We start from the raw sequence: 21,210 nt of genomic DNA on the forward strand, positions 1-21,210 counted from the left end.
TGTTTCTTTGTGGCTTTGTGCCTTTCTTTTTATGTAGATTTACAAATAAAAGATATTTAAATTATCCTGGCTGGGAAATGACTGGCCTTGGTAATGCAGCCTTTTACTTACCTCATACTGTGTTGAGCTGCATATTACCACTCCATTGAGATGTTCAGTTACCCTTATTAAGAAATTAATATTTATTAAATTTACAAATGTTGCTCAGCAACCTGAGAATAGTATCTTGCACTGTAGGACTCATTTGGATTTGGCTGTTGGAATGTTGACAACTTTTTCTTAAAATGCTTCTAAGAATTAAAAATTGATTCAAGATAAGCCAACCTAAGATTTGTTAAGAAACAGCTCTACTTACAAACAAAACAAGTAAATAATAATAATGAAAACAAACACCACACCACACAAACAAACAAAACCACCACCAACAAAACCCAAGCAAACATTCCAGGGAAGTTGAGGTTACCTTGCAAGCTGCATGGCTGCCCACTAGAGAGAAAAAGCCCTCAGAGGGGATGGTCCATTAAGGAACTAGAAAGCAATGATTCTTTTTCTCTGCATGTTTTTCTACTTCTGTTCGGCACAAAACGTGGTTATTTAGAGATTTTCTAGTAGCTCTCCAGCCTGCATAATGCCACCATTCAGAAGCTTCTAAGAGGAGAAAGAGCAAGTGTGCCAGTACAGCCAGAGCTGCTAAATAATCCATGGTCCTCAGGATGCCCTTGCCCTGGGCCATGCTATGAGGGGAGAGAACAGGAAATCATTTTCCAGTGTAGAGAAGGGCCCTCATGATGGAGATATGTTGTTAACCCTTTGATTGTAAGAAGAACTAAAGTAGAGCAATCAAACTTAGACATTACACAGCATTTGGCAAGCAGTGGTGGAACCAATTACTGTATATTTAGCAATGGAAAGGTTGTAAATGGCTGCGGCCTAGTTGCATGGTCAAAGAAAATACAGCTGAGATTACAGCAAAAAGTTCAACCCCTCAAAAGCTGCATTTTCTCAGTGCATGCGAAGCACTGTCTTCAGCTGATGCAAATCCCACACACTGAATACATATTCCACAAGATAAGCCAATGAAATGTAAATTCCATGCACAACAATATGAAAGTCAAAATGTTGGTTTCCCTCCTAGCAATAATTCAGCTTCTTACAGTTATGTACTGTTTCATTAGCTTTGTATGCCTTAAGTTTTCTTTCTGATGTGTTCTGTGAAATACATGTATGTATATGTTTTGAGTAATGCCAATGAGAACTGTACTGTGTATCTTTTAATCTCCTTGCTATGGAGGTTGCAACTCTTATTTCACAGTATGTGGTAATAGTTTATTTTCTTTGTGTAACTTATTTTACCAAAACCAGAAGTGGTGGTATTTCTTTTGATGGAAAAAAATCAAACTTGATGTTGTTGTGGTTATCAAAAGCTCTTATTTGAAGGCCTTATCAGATACGAGTTGTATGTTATTTTTTTGGTGGGTGATTTTCCACATACTTCTATCGCTGCTGAAATGGATATTTTTGTTTTGCTAACCTTTTGCTATGTCCTCTAACCGTTATGGTTATGTTAAAATGGAAGATGTTGTCTGCAAATTGCTCTGACTTCTTACTGGGTTCTTCTCTGCCTATGCACACTGGGAACTGGAACAAGTGCATCATGTTTAATTTCTTTTAAATTCAGTTCAAGTGAATTTGTCATCTAGTGTAGACTGGGATAAATTACAATTCAGACTCACCTAAAATTTTACCCGGTGTTTAAGCCTTGTGTGTATTTTATGTTCTGTGGTTTTTGCATAGTTAGGCCTTATTACAGTCTTCTAAGGGGTACTTTCAGCAATATATAAGGCAAGTTTAAACATAGTTCCCAAACTTGGTTTTGAAGCCAAGGTAAATGAGGTCTTGTACTGCCACATTCCAGTGATTCTGACATCAGAGGAGTATCTGCATTAATACATTTTGATATTGAAGTGGCTGAATTTTTATATGCCTGCAAGAAGTAAGACTGGCTTCTAACATGCAGAAGCATTAAACTAACCATTTGAGACACTAACAGATATTTTCATGAATTTTTATTTCCTCTTATTCAGAGGGGGAAAAAAAGGCAAGGTACTTAAATTTGGACAAAAATGGCTCAGTATGACTAGTTCCTTGATTTTGTTTTGGGTTTTTTTTGTTGTTGTTGTTGAGTCAGATTTTCTGATTGCTGCAGTCTGTGGAGATGTCTCTGACTTTTTGTGAATTAAGGAGTGAGAAGTAGCTACAAATTACTCTGTTATGGACCTAACAGAACAGAGAAAGGTCTTAGATCCTCAGACACTGTTAATATATGGTTTTGCAATATGAGGCTCTCTGGTTTGCCTCCTCATGTAAAACTCTTTCTTCACAGAAAGAGTTGTTGGCCATTGGAATGGGCTGCCCAGGGAGGTGGTGGAGTCACCATCCCTGGAGGTGTTCAGAAAGGGATTGGACGTGGCACTTGAAATCATGGTTTAGTAGTCATGAGGTTTTGGGTGACAGGTTGGATTTGGTGATCTCTGAGGTCTTTTCCAACCTTATTGATTCTATTCTACCCGACTGATTACACAAAACAAATCAAAACCCAAAAGTATTTTGAAATACTCACATGAACGGTCTTGTATCTAATGTATCTTGTAGGTACTTGAACACAAAGTATTCAGTACTGATCAGATTGACAGCATTATTAGCAAACTTTTTATTAGATTTTTCATTTGGGGGAAAATAAATTAAAAATAAACTTTCGAAGATTACAAACCAGATTCATGTCAGGAAGCAGGACTAAGGCACAGATAGCAGAGCAGGACTGCATCAGTCTGACCCTTTATGGCTGGGCTGAACTTTGCCAGGTAGAAAGAAGATTCACTTTTTGCTGTTGGTGCCACTCTCTGTGGTGCAATGGAGAACTGGGAGAAGCTGCTGCTGAATGTGCACTCAGCTCTGTTTGAGCTTCTCAGGTCTTTTGCCATTCCTAGATTTTAAGAGGCAAAAGAGTTTAGTGCAATGCCTTACAATCCAGGGCACAATTTCTTCTCCTCATTGTAATAACAATTATGGTTTTGTAGTGCTGATAGTGCTGATTCTTACAAAATTGCAATTAAACAGTCTTTATCTTGTCTTTTTTTCAGATTCTTCTCATTCTTTTCATCGAGATGAGACGATAGTTATTGCCCTGGCATCAGTGTCTGTACTGGCTGTTCTGATTGCCGCTCTGTACTTTGGATACAGGATGCTTGCAGGTAGGGTTTGATGATCCTTTGGATTTTTTTAAATTTGTTCCTTTGACTCTTCTCAAAGTTATACTCATGGCTTATGTTCTCACTGGTGCCTTTCATATGTTTGCATATAACGCTCCCCTTTCTCCTCTCTGACACTTTATAGTTATATCCTTTCACAACAGTCCAGAGGATTTTGTGATTTCTTCTAGTTAGCATTTTTGGACCCATTTTTCTTAAAAAAAAACCAAACAACTCTGCTCAACACAGCTTAAGTGAGATTGTGCACATTCTTTACAGTTATTGACAGTGACATTCAGTTATCAAAACAGTGGTGTAGTGCATAACCTTGTTTGTACCCGTGAGCACCTTCACTGCTGATTTATTTTTTTTGACTCCAAGAAGATTTTACAGGATTCCTTTTTACTTGTTATGTCCTTGCCTACAGTATGTATTTCTGCCTAGTCCCAGGTAAGTTCTATTGTTTTCGTTTGTAGTGTGGCAAAAAAAGGAATCTGCCTGACTCCCTTCCCATTCCCTCCCTCAGGAGACCGTAAACAAGGTTTGCACAGTATGAACATGATGGAGGCAGCAGCATCAGAGCCCTCATTGGATCTGGATAATCTGAAGTTGTTGGAGGTAAATGTTCAACTTGGATTCTTAATCTTCATTTTTGTTCAGTGTAATGAGGTTCTGTCACCTCCCAAGTACAATTACAGAAAGAAATGTAAGACAGCCTCTGTATGGCTTTCTAAATCACCGTTTAAAGAAGAAATTAAAAGGAAAAAAGGTTACTGCTGTACATTTTTTTCTAGTTTTGTTAGTAATATGGTTGGTGTATGTTCTGCCTCAAGAAGAAAATACTGAATATTTGGAAGTAATGGGAGAAATCGGAATGTGTATTATTGAAATACAGAATTTTCTGAAGATAGGGCAGAATATTTTGGTAATAGTAGTGCATTTAGGTATAGTCATTCTTCACAGTGGGGGTACTCTGATCTCCATGGCAACATGAGGCCAACCAGAACTTTCTGTTCAGCTTGGTATTAGATATATCACCAGAAAACTGCAAGAATGTTATGTTTTCAGTTGGTGTGCTTGATGGAGCTTAGGGAATTTTTAAACCCTTTTGTCTGGAAATAAATCAGTAGAATGATTCAGATTCAGTCTGGTACTTTTCTTGGTTTTGCCCATTAGAGATGCAGGCTGCAGACATGGTGTGTAGTCTGGGCTGTTGGTGACAGCAAACTGGTCTGCAAAAGTCTGGGTTCCTTCTGCCAATAAAAAAGTACTTCAGGCAGAGTTTACAAGAGTATGAGGATACATACTGCAGAAGTGTGTGCAAAGCCCCAGATGAAATTAGTCATACTGATCTGCAGACTTGGAAAAACCAGCCACTTTTTTGGTAGTAAGATCTGCTATGGTGTTGCCTTCTCAAATCCTAGGGAGCTGACTCCTCACTCTCAGTCACAGGCTGTTGCAGAACAGCTTATCTTAATCTGTGCTTGCCTTTCCACATCTCTGTGGGTAGAATACCTTCCAGGTTTGTACCTTGAAGTGACTCACTGACACTTGACAATCTATCGAAAGACTGAGAAACAGAAATCTGTCTATTGTTGAAAACTTTTCTGCTAGACAACTTTATCTTCTTGAGGAGTGTTATTTCTGTAATCCCATCTGCTTTTCATCCCTCCTCCATTTATAAATATTTAGAAAGTAAAAAGATAATGGTCCATTAAATCCTTAGTTTTATGTCTAGGTCCTCTGTACTGGAGTTAAACAGGTGCTTTAATTATGTAGTTAAAATTTTCTGACCTTTAGAAACCAGGACACTTCCTGAAGGTGGTCCCGTGTTTTGGTTTTGAACAGAGATCTCATCATTCTTTAGTTTCCATGGAGATAGGGAAAGCTGTTCTGTGAGGATCGTCTAGCATAATGGAGGCTAGAATACAGATTCAGCGATAGTAAGGAATTAATTACTCCTTGCTGTTAAAAGCTGTTTACCTATTTATTTTGCACTACAAATGCATATCTTGTTATTGCTCACCTGAAGGATACAGCTTATAAAGCTATCCTAAACCTAAAATGTTTAACTTAACATCTGTGGTCTCTAAAGTTAATTGATGACATAAAAGCTATAGAAAGTTAGCAGGCTACTGTTTAATAAAATAATTAGCATCGAAAGGCATTGGACTTTATTGATTCTATATATAAAAGTCTTTTAGTAAGCTCTAAATTGGCCTGTGGTGAGGTTTCCAGCTCCAAAACAGCTTTGACAACATTCAAATTGCAGTTTTCAATATAAAATGTTCACTGTATTCACTGTTTTTTATAGTGCACATCAGTATAAGAGTTGATGTACAAACTTTGTAGAGTGAAAACTTAGACTTTGTTCTCCTTTGTTGTTTTGAGAACCTTATTATTTGCACTTTTTTTCCAGTTGATTGGTCGGGGAAGATATGGAGCAGTGTATAAAGGCTCCCTAGATGAACGCCCGGTTGCTGTGAAAGTATTTTCTTTTGCTAACCGTCAGAACTTTGTCAATGAGAAGAACATCTACAGGATTCCACTGATGGAGCATGACAACATTGCTCACTTCATTGTGGGGGATGAGAGATTCACTGCAGATGGCCGCATGGAATATTTATTGGTGATGGAATATTACCCCAATGTAAGTGCTTCTGGGAAATTAATCAGATTGATGTAGATTTCTAAGAATAGCCACATAAAAACAGTGTACTTCAGTACTTGTTAGTGATTTTCATTGCTGCTTCTTGCACAGTAATGTAAAAATTATCTATATAAATTACAATTTTAATATGTCTTACTGTAATACCCTTCAGGATTTCCCAGTTAGTGCTACCAAATGTAGTCTTACAGATTCTTAGCTGTAGTATTTGCTTTTGGTTATGGTGCAGGTTTTTTAGTCAATATTCAAGTACTGAGCTTGAAGAGCTGTGTTTACTTAAGAAGTTTAAAATTTATTATTTTTAGTGTTAAGACACTATGACCTCACTCAGTAGGTGTAAATGCAGGTTTTTACAATGAAACAGATTTTGTATTACTTTCAAACAAGTTTGCGGTACTATAAATGATACTGGGTTTTTATATTATCTTCTTTCAAAATTCTGTGGCATATCATATTTATTTTGCTGTGCCATATACTGATGATGTAGGACAAGTTTTAAGAAGGCAGCTTTACTTCCTGGAAACATATCCTCATATCTTCTTAGGTAACTGAATGCTTACATCCCTGAAATTCATTGATTTGAGTTTCTAAACCTCAGTGTGTGTACACAGGCATAGAAACAAAAGTGGTTTAAAAATACACAGCATAGTATCACTTGCTTTCATGAAAAATCATCTAATGTAATGTATATGAGGGTTTTATATATATATGTATATGAAAATGAAAAAAAATCACAGTTTATCTTGGGTTTGAGGTTGTTTTGCTTATGTATGGCAAACAATTTTTAATTGTTCAGTTAAATAATTTTGAACTTGGTGTTTTTGGTCTCAAGTAAGTGAGCTCACATTGTATTTTTCCCAGCGTGTAAAGGTGATGGCTGAAGCCTGATTTGTTATGGGAATAGTAGGACAAAAGCTTCTTATTCAAGAAGCAAAAAGATACAGAACTAAAGTAATGACAGCCTGTCTTAGGCTCTATTTGTGCGTGTCTGTGAAAGTTAAATGTGCACAAATCTCAATACATATGCAAACTTAAGAAAGCACTTCACAAATATTTTATAGAGAGTGTCTTTACTAAAACTTTCAAGTTAGAATGTGCTTGATCATGTTAGCTTATAAGAGATGGGCATCTAAGAAGAGATTGGAGAGACCAGAAATGACCATAGAAAAAACTCAGTTGTGCCCATACCAGATGGTCAGTGGCAAAGCACATCAGCTCTGGCCTGCTCTGAAGGAGTAGGCTTGATTTTCAAATAATTGAGTTAAGTAAATTTGAGTATTCTACTCGTGGGAGGGCACAGCATAACTGTCTTAACAAGTGATCTGGTTTTACTGGTTTCTTGAATGAAAGATTTTTCAGCTGACATGTAATTTGATTGAAAATTGTCTTGTTGCTAAAATAAACAGGATCTGTTAACAATCTTGTTAAATGCACAGATGAACTTTATGACATCATCTGAGTCTTTCTCAATATGGTATTAAGAACAGCAAGATTAGTCTAAAATCAATCCACTGGTGGTTTGGAAGTCATTGGGAAAAGTGCACAGCAGGTGTAATTAACACAAAGTGTGATCCTTAATTTAGTGAGCAGGTGTTCTGCTGTATGTGGAGCTAAGAGAAGGAAACCTGTTGTGGCAGCCCTGCTTAAAAGGGAATTGCACTGTTCAAACTGGAGCTGTAAGTCTTATTTCAATAATGAGGAAGGCATAAAAGTTGTGCAGGTGAAATACTGCCCATCCAAAACACGATTTTCCCTTAAAATACTTTCTGTCTTGGAAATAGGAACACACAGACCAGAACATAAAAGATGTGCAGGTGAAATACTCTCCATCCAAAACACAATTCTTCCTTAAAATACTTTGTCTTGGAAATAGGAACACACAGACCAGAACATTTTCACACTGAAAACTGGTTTTGGTGTTGCCTCACTGAAAGCAAGACTGACAAGTTTGACTCAGGTTATGTTACCATTCAAACATGCCTTGAGATCATAGAAAGCAGGTGAGCAAGTAGTAGAAGGACAGATGTGTATTTTTCAATCATTATGCTGTTCTGGTGGTCTCTGAGGCATGACGGGTGAGTAAGCAGTAAGTTGCAAGGGATGACATAGTAGGAAATGGCTAATAGCCACAGAATTGTCCCCCCCAGTAGTCAGGCATTCCTGTCTTTTTAGACTAGAAATAGAAAATTTGTTGTAAAACACAAATACAATCATAGGATTGCTTAGACAAAAACATCAGTTTTACTAAAAATTCTAATTGGAGCAGATATCTCAGATTTAACATGTCTCTCTTGGCTTAATTATTTTTTAATCTTAATTACTAATATATATATTTGAATCTCAGCTAAAACAATTCCTGCTTGTCACTTATATTAACTTCATTAAAAGCATAGAAAAGGGGACATGGCATTCTTTTTTTGCTGTTTCTTCAGTGTGTTTGGGCTCGCTCCTATTCTAAACTGCCTTTGGGGTGTTTTTGTTTGGATAAATAAAAAGATTATAGCAGGGGAAATGCTAGTTAGAAATGTTGAGTTTTCTTCTGCAAGTGCTGATGGCTTAAGGATCCTTATTTAGTAACCCAGGCTGTTAGGCCTGCAGTTACTTTTATTTTTCTGTTGTGCAGTAAGAGTTTTTCAGCAAGTGCATGCTTTGCTTTTGTCATATAATAGATGTTATTATTCTTAATCACTATTACTTTGTGATAAATTTTCTGTTCCACTTCTTCAAGTAAGATGAATGGCAGCATTAGAAATCAATTAAACTGGTCCAGTCTTGTGTTTTTAGAACATCTGAGTAAACACAGAAGCAGTTGCAGGATTACACCTTTCAGAAGCAAAGGATAAAACTGACTGTCCTAAAGATCTTGAGTTATTCACCTGGACAATTATTTTAATCCAATAATTTTACATATTTTTTTTTAGGGTTCTTTGTGCAAATACTTGAATCTCCACACGAGTGACTGGGTGAGCTCCTGTCGTTTGGCCCACTCTATAACTAGAGGCTTGGCATATCTCCACACAGAGCTACCTCGGGGAGGTAAGGTCAGAGAGGGATGCCAAGATACTCTTTTATTTCTATCAGATAGTAGATTCCTGCCTTTCTTTTTCCTCTGTGACAGTACAGCGAGTAGGAAATTATGAATGCAAATGGAGATTGCTTGGAACGTCTAATACATTCTTGCCTTCTGAACAATCCAGTGCTGTGGGCTCCGTCTGTAACACTTGTATGAAAACATGGAGTAAGAGCCAGCCCCAGAAAAAGGCAGGAGGAGGAGGAGGCAGAATTGTGCGGTGCTGCTGTATCATGGCAACAGATTACTGAAGACCTGGAGCACTGGATGTCTGTCTAGCAGAGAGCAAACAGATGGGGTGTTCATTTGTTTTTACAGTTCAGACACACATCACCAAAGCAATTTTTAGTTTGTCTGTGTATACACAAAGATAAATCGTTTTATCTTCTAACTCCATTGCAGTTTTATCATATCTCTTGATTTTTGTCTAAGGGTGTGGGTCTAGTCTTTGCTGTTTACAAACTACACTGCTGGACTTGCAGTGTTTAATTAGAGCACCAGGTGTGACAATATAGTGATTTATATCTTTAGATCTCTGCTTGCAGGCTTCAGCCAGTGTTTCAACCGCTGATGTAGCATGGTTATAAAGCAGATATTCTGAGATCTGTGATGTATCAAGCTGCAGAATATGTCCTCCCACCAAAGCACTAGCTTTTTGGCAGTAAATAAAGGGATGGTATTACAAATTCTTTGTAAAGGTGCTAATGTTTTAATTAAAATTCCAAACTATATATATATCTCCGTTTTTGAGCACCATCTCTAGCAAAGAAACTGCTGTTAGAAGTGCAAGGCTAAAAATACCTAAATCAGTGTGTCAAGGAAACTGCAGCTATCATCTTAACGTCATCATTTCAAAATGTGCAGACAGGTGTGTCCTTTAGCAACCAGAAAATGGGTAAACCTTTCATCATAAAGAAGAGACAGCTGTAGGTTGGGGCTATCAATGCTAGGAAGGAACTTGTGGAGTAGAATAAATTCCACCGTACAACCGGTTCAATAGTGCTGACAGCTTTACTAACAGAATTAATTGCATATAAAGTAGGAACAACTGAGATTATTCTTTAGAAAAGATGAAATCGTCTGCAAGATGAATATGTCCACACTCTCTGGAATAATATTGTCTACATGTCTTCGTAATAAGTACTAATTCCAATCATAACATAAACAGTTGGTGCTGTATTTGACACAGGAGTGTGGAGATGAGAGAGGACATTTGGAATGGCCGTCAGGGTCGGAGCAGTAGACCTGTGTTTCTCTTGACAAAATCATACTGAAATATCCCTTGGAAGCTTATTGGCAAACATTAAAACTGTTTCTAGCATTAGATGAAGATATTGTATAGAGTCAGTGAAACTCTGAATGCCGGTCAGTTTTCTGTAGGTAGCATAGTGGTGCTCATTAGAGGCAAAAATGTTAGCTTTCTAAAAAATAAGATGATTTTCTATCTATAATAGCTGAGCAAACATAATGAGGTTCTTTCATTTTGCCAAACAGTAGAACTGTTAAAATAGTAACAAGCACTTCCATGTGTCCAAATAGACTATTACAAACCTGCAATATCCCATCGTGACCTAAACAGCCGCAATGTACTGGTAAAGAATGATGGAACATGTGTGATAAGTGATTTTGGGCTCTCCATGAAGTTAACTGGAAACAGACTGGTACGTCCAGGTGAGGAAGATAATGCAGCTATCAGTGAGGTAAGTACAAATGAAGGTAAACCAGTCTCCCAAGGTAAACAAATAAGTGTGGAAGTAACCCTGAGAAACAGCTGTTTCTGTTGTTACAAGGACAATGTTAAGATGGTTCAGTTCCTGTAAGAGGGAATTGCTGCAGCATAGGTGAGAAGTGGCTGAAACTCTAATAGGAAGAATCTGGTTTCATTCTCCAAACATTCAAAACTAAACCTAGTACTTTGAAAGATGACAGAGTGGCAGTCCGGGAGACTGAAGTTTTCTGTGTGAGATACAAGACAATGTGAGGCAGGATTGCTTGCCACACTATTTGCAGGGCTGTGGTAGAGGTTAATACTGCAAGTATTAACCAAAGACCAAACATTCTTTGGTGGTTTTGGTGTCAATCTTTCTGAAATGGCAACATACTGAATTCTACATCATACAACCATTTCTCTGTCATCTGCAGTTTTCTGAACTTTAAATGGATATATCTGGGAAAGCAAGTAGAAAGACATGGACCAGCTGAGAAAGAACAGCGACCAAATAACAGGCAATACTTGAAAGAGTACCTTATGGGAAAAGATTAAAGAATGAGGGTTGTTTAGGGAAGTAAAGACCAAGACAGATCTTCAAATATGTAAACAGCTGCTACAAAGGGAAAGGAATAAACTGTTTGCATTCAGCATGGGTAGGACAAGAGGTAACTGGATTACATTGTAGGAGGAAAGCTTAAGTTAGTTATGAGGAAACCTTTCTAATTTGTAGAAGGCAGCCAAGGTCTAGAATGGAATATCAATGTAGAATTTGCATCATTTTATGAATTTAGGGAATGGATTGGGAAAACATCTGCTAGGAGTGGGTTAGAATGGATTCTGGGCAGAAAAAAGAAACTGATTTCTCAGGCTTTCTCTTTTATGATGCTGTGATTCAGAGAGTGGTTTTGTTGTTGCTTTCTTTTTGTATAGGCATCAGTACACTGACACCTGAATATAAGCTACTGAAATACAGTGAGACTATTTTGGAGTGAAAGTCCCTAATGCTGAAGTGCTTTTACAGAAAACCTTTACATTTCATTCAAAGAATGTGTTTTCCAGTGCTAATCACCCTCCCTTAGAAAGCAAAAGCTACATTGATAATGTCTAATCTCCCCTTACTGTAAAGGGAAACAGGGAAACCACTGCTTAAAATGCAGGGATATAGAATAGTCCCCTGACAAAATACTGTCCTACAAGCACTGATGAGTGATTTCTTTACTCTTACCCACTAATTTCCACTATAAACATGTTATCTTCCAAGGCTGTTAATAACCTTAGAACAGGGAATATGTAAGGGAAGAGCCTTGCTTACAGTCCAGGAATAAAGAGAACAAGTTTCTTCTTCAGCAGCATCCTCTTCCATTATGATACATACCTTGGTGTTTAAGAGAGTAATTTCAGGAAAAACAAAAATGTCTGTTACATTATATCACATGTGAGTACATTGAATAAAGGCAAAATTACTTTGTTTTGGTACATGCAAAAATGTGGCAGAGTAGGGGAAGGATTTCATTATGACAAGGGTCCTGGTAAGACTCTAGAAGTTGAGGATGTTGTTTAACATGAACTGCATTATTCTTAGAAAATATCAAAGTAGGGTATTACATAACCCCCAAATCTTCATAATAAAGAAAACACTTCCTGATTTGAAGCATTTATTTTCTGTTTTTCCAGGTTGGTACAATCCGCTATATGGCCCCAGAAGTGCTTGAAGGAGCAGTGAACTTGAGGGACTGTGAATCTGCTTTGAAACAAGTAGATATGTATGCACTAGGCCTTATCTACTGGGAGATATTTATGAGATGCACAGACCTCTTCCCAGGTAACTAAAAGAACTGGAAAACAATGTAATAGTAGAAAGCAGTATCAGCAACCAAAGGTACTCCTTAGCCATAGCTTTTTAAAGTGAAAAGGGAAATAATTTTCTGAATTGATTTTGCCATTAAGTCGGTGCCATCTAGTGTTCAAGCTGATTGCTGTCAACAGAGTGTATTTGCAAAGCATTGTTCATGCTGATAGGCTTTACATTACCTATTTAAGCAGTTTTCAGGCCTCATGATAAGTGCAATTTGAGCATTCTTCTTATTGTCCAGAGCTAACAAACACTGAGAGCTGCGATGATGTCAAAGGCAGTGCTTTCAGTTCTTGGAAGTAATAAAAGTACTTGAAGTGTCTTTCAGACTTCCCCCATGAAAGAACAGATGGGAAAGTGCTGTGAGTTAACATAGGCTTTAGTTAGTGGTCCTTTTATGTAACCTGGTGACATTGAAATTTCAGGGAATTTCTCCATACCTGTAATATGAAACAAGAGGAAGTGGACTTTTAAAATGTAACTTGTGAGATTGTGTCACAACCACCATCTTCTTGCCAAGATAAAGCATTTAGAATTAATCTGCCACGCAGCATTCTTTCTGACGTCAAACAGCTGTACTTTGTGTGAAGATTTGTAATCTTGCAGGGCTTCCTCCCAAATGCAGTACATTGATATATGTCTGTCAGCGTTGTTTCATAGAAACTAGATGTCATCCTCGGGCTCTAAGACATTCTGAAATGCCACTCAGCCGGCAAAGCTTGACGATGTTATCCTTTGAGAGGTTACTGAACAATATTTTGTTCATTTGCAGTTAATTCAGCTGGGTTTTGTGAAGTTTACGGGCAAAGTGGAGAGCATCTCAATAGACAACAACTTTAATACTGTCTTTCATCATCTGAAAGCCCTTGCTCTGCCTTTTTATCTGTGATTATTATTGTTTTATTTCTTTCACAAACAGGGGAATCTGTGCCAGAGTATCAGATGGCTTTCCAGACTGAAGTCGGAAACCATCCCACTTTTGAAGACATGCAAGTCTTGGTGTCTAGAGAGAAGCAAAGACCAAAATTCCCAGAGGCATGGAAGGAGAACAGCTTGGTGAGATAGAGTATTTTCAAAGAAACAATCATTTAACCAGCTTTAGAGTGTGCTTACTTCTTAAAAGCAATTTTTTAATAAGTTCCTTTTAGGGTTTAAATTTTTGTTAATATTTAAAGATTGAGAGCTACTCCTGCCTAGATTTCTTAAATACTGTATTCAATTTGTAAAAAGCCATTGACATGAAAACTAGATGTCTTCTAGGGAAACACACTATGATTATTATCAGGTACTGAAGTGTGATACACAGAAGATAACTTGTTATATTAATTGTTAAATAGTGTCTGCATTATGTGCTCTAAGTCTTTAGCATACCTTATGCTGAGTAAGAAGCATAAAGGCATCTTCTGTCTTTTGACATCTCAGAGACTAATAATGCACTAAACGTTGGCAAAAATGTATTACACTCTTCCAAAATGAAAAACTATAAATATTGCAATAAACTTTTTCTAAAGCTGTGTAGTCCTCAGAATTCAGAGGCTACAGCTTCCAGCAATCATAATGACATTAGAAATGTTATATAGCTACACTTGGTCTGCAGTTTTTACTGTCAAGACTGTAAGCACGGTAATGCTGTTTGTTGTTCTGAATTAGTATAGCTATGGCTTAGAGCCTTGCTTGCTGCTGCAGGCCAACAAGTTACAGCAGGACAGCTGAAATCTGGAAAGAGTCTGTGTGCTTGTTCTTGTTTGTGGGAAAGGTGAGGTAATGCAAATCCCCATAGCTTAGAGGGGGTTGTTTGTCTTTTATTACCAGCAAAGTGAAATGTAAGCAGTTGCTGGGTTCCCCCAACACCTGGCAACTTGTTAAGCTAAAATTGCTTGATTGCAAGTATGAAAATAATGTATTTGACTCGTACTTTAAATGATATTTCTAGTTATTCCTTTACTCAAATGATGTCCTTTGATCTTCAGAAACTTACCTGGTTGATAAATATGTAGCTACTGTGCAGATAGATAGTGGGGAGCCTAAGGGCTCCTCTGTGCTGGTGCTTGTAAATGTGTATGAAACCATTTTCAGAGAGGAGCGTAGCCTCCAGTATTAGCACTGTTGTAAAACATGTTGTAACTGAATTAAGAGCTTCATAGAGACATTCTTTTATTACATAGTTTTGGCCAGACAGTCTTGGAAAGGGGCACTGGGGGAGAGAAGAGGGGAAAAAAAAAGCTGTGCCAAAAACTGTATAGGAAATCAAACAGCAACTGTTTTAACTACAGCTATGTTGGCAAGCGCAGTACTGGAACAACCAAGCTTGGCAGCTGTTTTTGAAAACAGTTACATCTAAAATAGTTCAAGAAGTTTTGTTTTGCAGAACATCACCTTACATGTTCATTATGTTATAACAAGCTAAACAACTCCAGTATTATTAGATACTGAGCTAATAATTGTCCCCATATTTAAACTGCCTAACACCTGCTTTGTCTTGTCAATAACTTTTTTTGCAAAAAATCAAAATAATAATGAGAAGTCCATCTTGAAGGATGGATCAGAAACAGCTAAACAATCTGTGGTTCTTTGATGGGTATCAAACAATCTACTCCACCCTATGGCAGTCTTGGATAACATTTGAATGAGTACTTTTGGGGAGATACTGTAGAAAACTAAGCTCCAGGAAACGTCACTTGGCACCCGGGTCCTAACTTGTATCTAATGCATGCAATGAACTTTGGTCCGTTATTTAAAGCTATGCTGACATGTTGAGTTATAATACTTTGATGCAAAGTAATCTATTAGATAAATGGATTTTTCATTTGAGAAATACAAATTAAAAGCAAAGTTTAAAGCAACATTTTATTTCTCAGGTGACATAAGGCACTCAAAAGATAGAGATTCCTAAATTTATTACTACCTACACAGTCTCAGACTGCTTCTTGAACACACAGGTTAAGACACAAATCTGGATTGTCAAAATCTAATTGTTTTTCCACAGTGTAAACCAACAATATGAGGAGATGATGTGCATTAAAGGGTTATAAACTTGAGGTGAGATAGTTAGGAGCACTTGTCTCATTTGCCAAAGCAAGGCCCAAGGTTGACTTCAAAGGTCAGGAGTGAAAGATACTAATAGAATAATGCAGATTTTCTGTTCCTTATACCTTTTCAAATGAGTGATAGAACTTCTAGATAATGCATTTTAGTATAAATCTCTCTGTACTTGAAATTTATAGAAAACACATTGCTGTGGTAAATGTGGAGGTCTAGAACTTCAGTTTTGTTAATTGCATATAAAGTCGTCATTGTGTGCCTTTCATGATTCTTAAAACATCAAAAGGAAGAGATCTGCTAGATGAGAGACATGGGTGAAATTTACTGCTGGCAAAACCTATATGGGAGTCTTACAAAGGGCCAAGACAGGAAATTAGGGTGTCCATTGACTTTGATACATCTAAATTGTGACTAAATCAAGTCCTAAAAGTCAAAGGAAGGCTTTATACTAGGAGAGAAAACAGATCCAGTACAATATCTTGTCATTGTCCCTGAGGGTGCTTTTTAGACCCATGTCCCTCAGATAAGATGGGTGTAGTTGCTTTGCCTCTTTGCTGTGGCAAGATAGAAGGTTTGCTTATGTGAGAGCTCATCCCCACCTGTGCAGTCATAGTTGCATCACTAAGCAGCAGTGACTTGCCAAATGCAAGTGATGCCAGGACCACCCTCTGCGGGTGAGGGGCTCTTGGCTAGCATGTAGAACAGGTTCTGGCTTTCTCTACCAGAAGTGAACAAGGCAGTTCTGGCACAGAGGCAGTCAGCAGGACCCAGCTGGGACTAGGCAGTCATTGGTGCCGGAGAGGTAAAGCTGGGCTGTAGATGGGAGATGTTCTGGCAAGCCATATCCATGGGGTATAGGTTCATAGCAGGGGTCAATATATGTCTGCCTGTTTTTTATACTCTGGATATGGTGGAAGCAGAAGCCTTTGGTGATCATAATTTCAGTTATCTCCTCTCCAGGTTTTTGACTGTGTGGTAGCATGTTTTGGAGGTCATGAGTTCTAATTCTAACTGCACCATTCACCCCACAGAGTGATCCCAGGAAAGGGTGTCTATTTCTGTTTCTCCATCCATAAAAGAACTCTCCAAGCACAGACAAATTCATTGTATTTATGAGGCATTTGGATGTTTCAGTAGTGAACAGAGGAAGGAAAGCATGATGAAATGAGCGAGGCTAAGTTAGTTGCCTACAGTGCAGAGAAACAAGGCAGGGATCATTAGATAACAATGACAGCATTCCCAGGTCATCAGTCCTCAGTACACAGTTTTTGTGAGGTGGAGAGAGTCAGCTGAGGGGGCTGGGTTAAGGTTGTGTGGACACTGGTGAATGGAGCTTTTCTAAACTGATGGTCTTCCTGGTTGGTATGATAAAACTAGTGCTGCATATTGCTGGGTTTAGGGTAAACTAGCTATGAATGAAATTGTGTTTCTTCCATTCCTCTTTCTCACCAGCTTGTGACTATTTTCATGCATACAGAATGCTGACAGAAAACAGTCAATTATAAGCACAATACAAAGGAAAGATTGTTTATGATACAGTGGGTTGGTTTATTTGTCTCCTGGCAGGCTGTGAGGTCACTTAAAGAAACAATTGAAGACTGCTGGGATCAAGATGCTGAAGCTCGACTAACAGCGCAGTGTGCTGAGGAGAGGATGGCAGAACTCATGATGATTTGGGAGAGAAATAAATCAGTTAGTCCAACGGTCAACCCTATGTCAACTGCCATGCAAAATGAGCGGTAAGAAGAAGAAACATTTGGGTTTAGTCAGCAGCAAATGCCCAATGCTCAGCTCAGCTCACTCTATGAAGGAAACTAGAGCACGCTGTTAATATAATGTTCCTGCACACATGAAGTGGGTGTGTGTTATGTGAGCTGGTCTGCTAAAGGGTATTATATGACGTATTCTTGATTGCTTGTGTTCTTCAGATCTCCTTTGTGTCCCCAGAATTCAGGCACCATGTGAACAACTCTGCCTCTCACAGAGGAGCCTTTTAAATTGAACTTAAGCAAACTATCCAAACAGGATTGCAAAGATATGAAGTGATTATGGATTTTCTTTAAGGAATAGCACATAAAACTTCTGTTTGAGGTCTTTCGCTAAAAACTGCAAATTTGCAGGCACTATGAGTTCAGGAAATTGCTGAATCTCAAACCTCTAGTTTTTTAGTTTAAGAACCACAGTGCCATCATTTAAGTCATCATTATTCTGACCCCAGGGAGAGAAATGCTGCACATTCTCTGCTTAGAAATGATCCAGAGAGAGTGAGAATGTGCAGAACTGATATTGGTGCTTAATAGTATATACTAGAGGTCTGGATTTGGCTGTGGTTATTGTAATGAAAAAAAATATGTTCAAATCATAGAATACTTAAATGGTTAAAATAATAGATTTTTCCTGGTTTAGGACCTTGTGACTTTCCCAGCATCCCTTTCTCCATCTTGTATGCTGAGTTCTTGTTGCCCTTCTTCAGCACCACTTTCTCTGCAGCTAGAACAGTACCTTTGCAGTGAACTGGACAGACAGCATATTGGAAAAGTAGAAGAAAATTACCATTACCTATTTGTATAAATACCATCTGGGACAAAATTGGTGTCCTGACAAACCAAATTGTCTGCCACCCAGGATTTTTCAAGGAACTTACTGAAAGATCTCAGTTTGTACTGTGTATTCAGCTCTGTTAAATGAGATGCTTTGTAATATGAGGTGGTTTTACATATGTGATCTTAATAACACTTATTTTTTCTTAAAGGAATCTGTCACATCATAGACGTGTTTCAAAGATAAGGCCATATCCAGATTACTCTTCTTCTTCCTACATTGAAGATTCAATCCACCACACTGACAGCATAGTGAAGAACATTTCTTCTGAACATTCAATGTCCACTACACCATTGACTTCAGGGGAAAAGAATAGAAACTCCATTAACTACGAGCGACAACAAGCTCAAGCTCGCATCCCCAGTCCTGAGACAAGTGTAACCAGTTTGTCCACCAATACTACCACCACTAATACAACTGGCCTTACTCCTAGCACTGGCATGACTACCATATCTGAAATGCCTTATTTGGATGAAACAAACTTACATACTACAAATGTCATGCAGCCAGGTGGGCCCACCCCTGTTTGTCTGCAGCTAACAGAGGAGGACTTAGAGACAAATAAATTGGATCCAAAAGAAGTGGATAAGAACCTGAAAGAAAGCTCTGATGAAAATCTGATGGAACATTCACTTAAGCAGTTTAGTGGGCCAGATCCGCTCAGCAGCACTAGTTCCAGCTTGCTTTATCCACTCATAAAACTTGCAGTAGAGGTGACAGGACAACAGGACTTCACACAAGCTAGCAATGGTCAAGCATGTTTGATTCCGGATGTCCCATCTGCTCAGGTCTATCCTCTGCCCAAGCAACAGAACCTTCCAAAGAGGCCTACTAGCCTCCCCCTAAACACCAAAAATTCAACCAAGGAGCCACGGTTAAAATTTGGTGGCAAGCACAAATCAAATTTGAAGCAAGTGGAAACAGGTGTTGCCAAGATGAACACTATCAATGCTGCAGAACCTCATGTCGTGACAGTTACCATGAATGGAGTGGCTGGGAGAAGCCACAGCATAAACTCTCATTCTGGCACAACCCAGTATGCCAATGGCACAGTGCCATCTGGCCAGACAACCAGTTCAGTAGCACAGAGGGCCCAGGAAATGCTTCAGAACCAGTTCAGCGGAGAGGATAGTCGGCTGAATATTAATTCAAGCCCTGATGAGCATGAGCCCTTACTGAGGCGGGAGCAGCAGGTTGGCCAAGATGAAGGTGTTCTAGACCGACTAGTAGACAGGAGAGAGCGACCACTGGATAATGGCCGAACAAATGCCAATAACAACAACAGTAATCCATGTCCAGTGCAAGACACAGCCACAGCCAGTATCCAGAATGTAGTGAGAAACCCTGGGCAGACCCAGACTAGAAGAGCACAGAGGCCTAATTCGCTGGATCTGTCAGCCACAAATAGTTTGGATAGCAGTAGTATGCAGTGTAAGTGCCTACAGGACTTTGGAAAAGTCTCCCTGACACTTTCTTGGTTAACTGTGTCTGTCCTCTTGAATAGAAAACTCTTCTGTCTCTCCTGTGCCTCCTCAAAGCACACTTACTAAATCCCATGTAAATTTAATTCCTATCAGCACAATTTTGGTCTTCTATATTAAGTCCTGTCCGTTGTCTCAATGAAGTCCTATATCCATCAACTCCAGCACATTTTCCTTCCACATTCATGGGGTAAATCCATCCCTTTATAACTTACACTCCAGGAAGGAAATAATTTCTAGCTTTCATTATTTCATTTTTCTTTAGAAGGAACCTATCTTGGCCGCCTGGAAAAGCTTCCTGATTCTTCCTTCAGGGACACGTTACACCTTGTTTTCCTTACTTTTCTCATTCTCTTCAGAGCAGCTGTCTCTAAACTGCACTAATTAAAATAATCATAATAGCCAAGTATATGCTTCATTACTTTTAGAGCAGCTCATTTTACTGTATTAGCCCAGCCTAGATGGAGGGTCAAGCGTTGTCTGCTTTGATGTCTGAGCTCTAATAATTATGGCAATCTGTCAGTTTACCATGTACATATTAAAACCTAATCAGTAGATTCATTAAATTAAGTGGGTAGAGAAGGAATTGCTTTTTTAACAGACTCCTTCAGAATAACTGTCTTAAGAGCTCTGCAGCTCTTAAGGTGTTACAATGGGGCTCACTTCTTACAGTAAGAATGCAAGCATGTAGTTATAGTTAAAATAAGTACATCCTGCGTGTTGACTTTGGGCCTGTTGGAGCTGTTGGAAAGGCCTCCCACTGTGTGTTTTTAAGAGAATATATTTTCAGAATACAGTGCTGCCTTTGAAAGGTGCTTGCAAACCTCTGTTTAGACAGGTGCTGTAGTATTAATGAGATAATCTGAGATGCCAGGCATCTTTGGAAAGAAAGGGTTTAGAAACAAACCAGAACAGATCTTTCAAGAAATACAGTTGACTGTTCAGAGGTGGAATGTATAAGCCTGCCTTTTAAATTTTTTGTCTTAATGTGTTCACTTGGGTCAAAATCTTAAGAAAAAAAGATTATTGCAGTAACCTTCTTTAACTGAAGGTCAAAGAGTTTGAAGTGTTTTTTTATAAATTGGATCTCTACTGCTGAGATTTTGTGATTAAAGTTGGGTTTGACAGTTTACAAACTAGCATCCCAAATCCTGACTTAGGATCTTAACAGAAAATGGACCATTTTGTCTTCAGGTGAAATGCTTTGCAAGGTAAAGTAGGATATGGGGACCTATGTTTTAATTATGTTATTGAAAGTTTAGCCTTTGCTGTCCTGTAATAGCAACAGTTGTTTGTACCTCCCTTTATAGGTAATATAAGGTACTGCGATTGCAAAAGCTCCTCAAATGTCAAATGCTGATTCTGCTGTTTGATGCCAAAATGCGTTCAAGGTAACACAGATTACTTCACTGAAGTGATTTCTGGTAGAGAACAGAATCTGAGCACTTGCTTAGCAGCAGCTACTGTAGTGGATACACCTGTCATGCCTCTCCCACAGTTGCTTTTGTGTTAAAAGATTTTGCTCTTTTGTTCTGTT

At 38.4% G+C, this 21,210-nt stretch overlaps 1 protein-coding gene across 4 annotated transcripts in view; it reads left to right on the top strand.

Annotated features, from left to right (window-relative positions):
• BMPR2 (bone morphogenetic protein receptor type 2) overlaps positions 1-21,210 on the top strand; it is a 109,434-nt gene that overhangs the window by 80,716 nt on the left and 7,508 nt on the right. For 2 of the 4 annotated variants that reach the window (XM_068138311.1, XM_068138312.1), the window contains exons 4-13: positions 3,141-3,251; positions 3,775-3,866; positions 5,668-5,898; positions 8,838-8,952; positions 10,526-10,686; positions 12,372-12,519; positions 13,469-13,605; positions 17,158-17,330; positions 18,344-19,623; positions 20,984-21,064. In XM_068138311.1, coding sequence (XP_067994412.1) covers positions 3,141-3,251; positions 3,775-3,866; positions 5,668-5,898; positions 8,838-8,952; positions 10,526-10,686; positions 12,372-12,519; positions 13,469-13,605; positions 17,158-17,330; positions 18,344-19,623; positions 20,984-21,033 — 2,498 coding nt within the window. In that variant the 3' untranslated portion in view covers positions 21,034-21,064. The remainder of the gene's footprint in view (positions 1-3,140; positions 3,252-3,774; positions 3,867-5,667; positions 5,899-8,837; positions 8,953-10,525; positions 10,687-12,371; positions 12,520-13,468; positions 13,606-17,157; positions 17,331-18,343; positions 19,624-20,983; positions 21,065-21,210) is intronic. The other 2 variants (XM_068138309.1, XM_068138310.1) reach the window with 1 other exon arrangement.

The sequence above is a fragment of the Melanerpes formicivorus genome, unplaced genomic scaffold, assembly GCF_026170545.1.
Source record: "Melanerpes formicivorus ecotype bairdi unplaced genomic scaffold, bMelFor1.0.p_v2 SCAF_5, whole genome shotgun sequence".
NCBI lineage: Eukaryota > Metazoa > Chordata > Aves > Piciformes > Picidae > Melanerpes > Melanerpes formicivorus.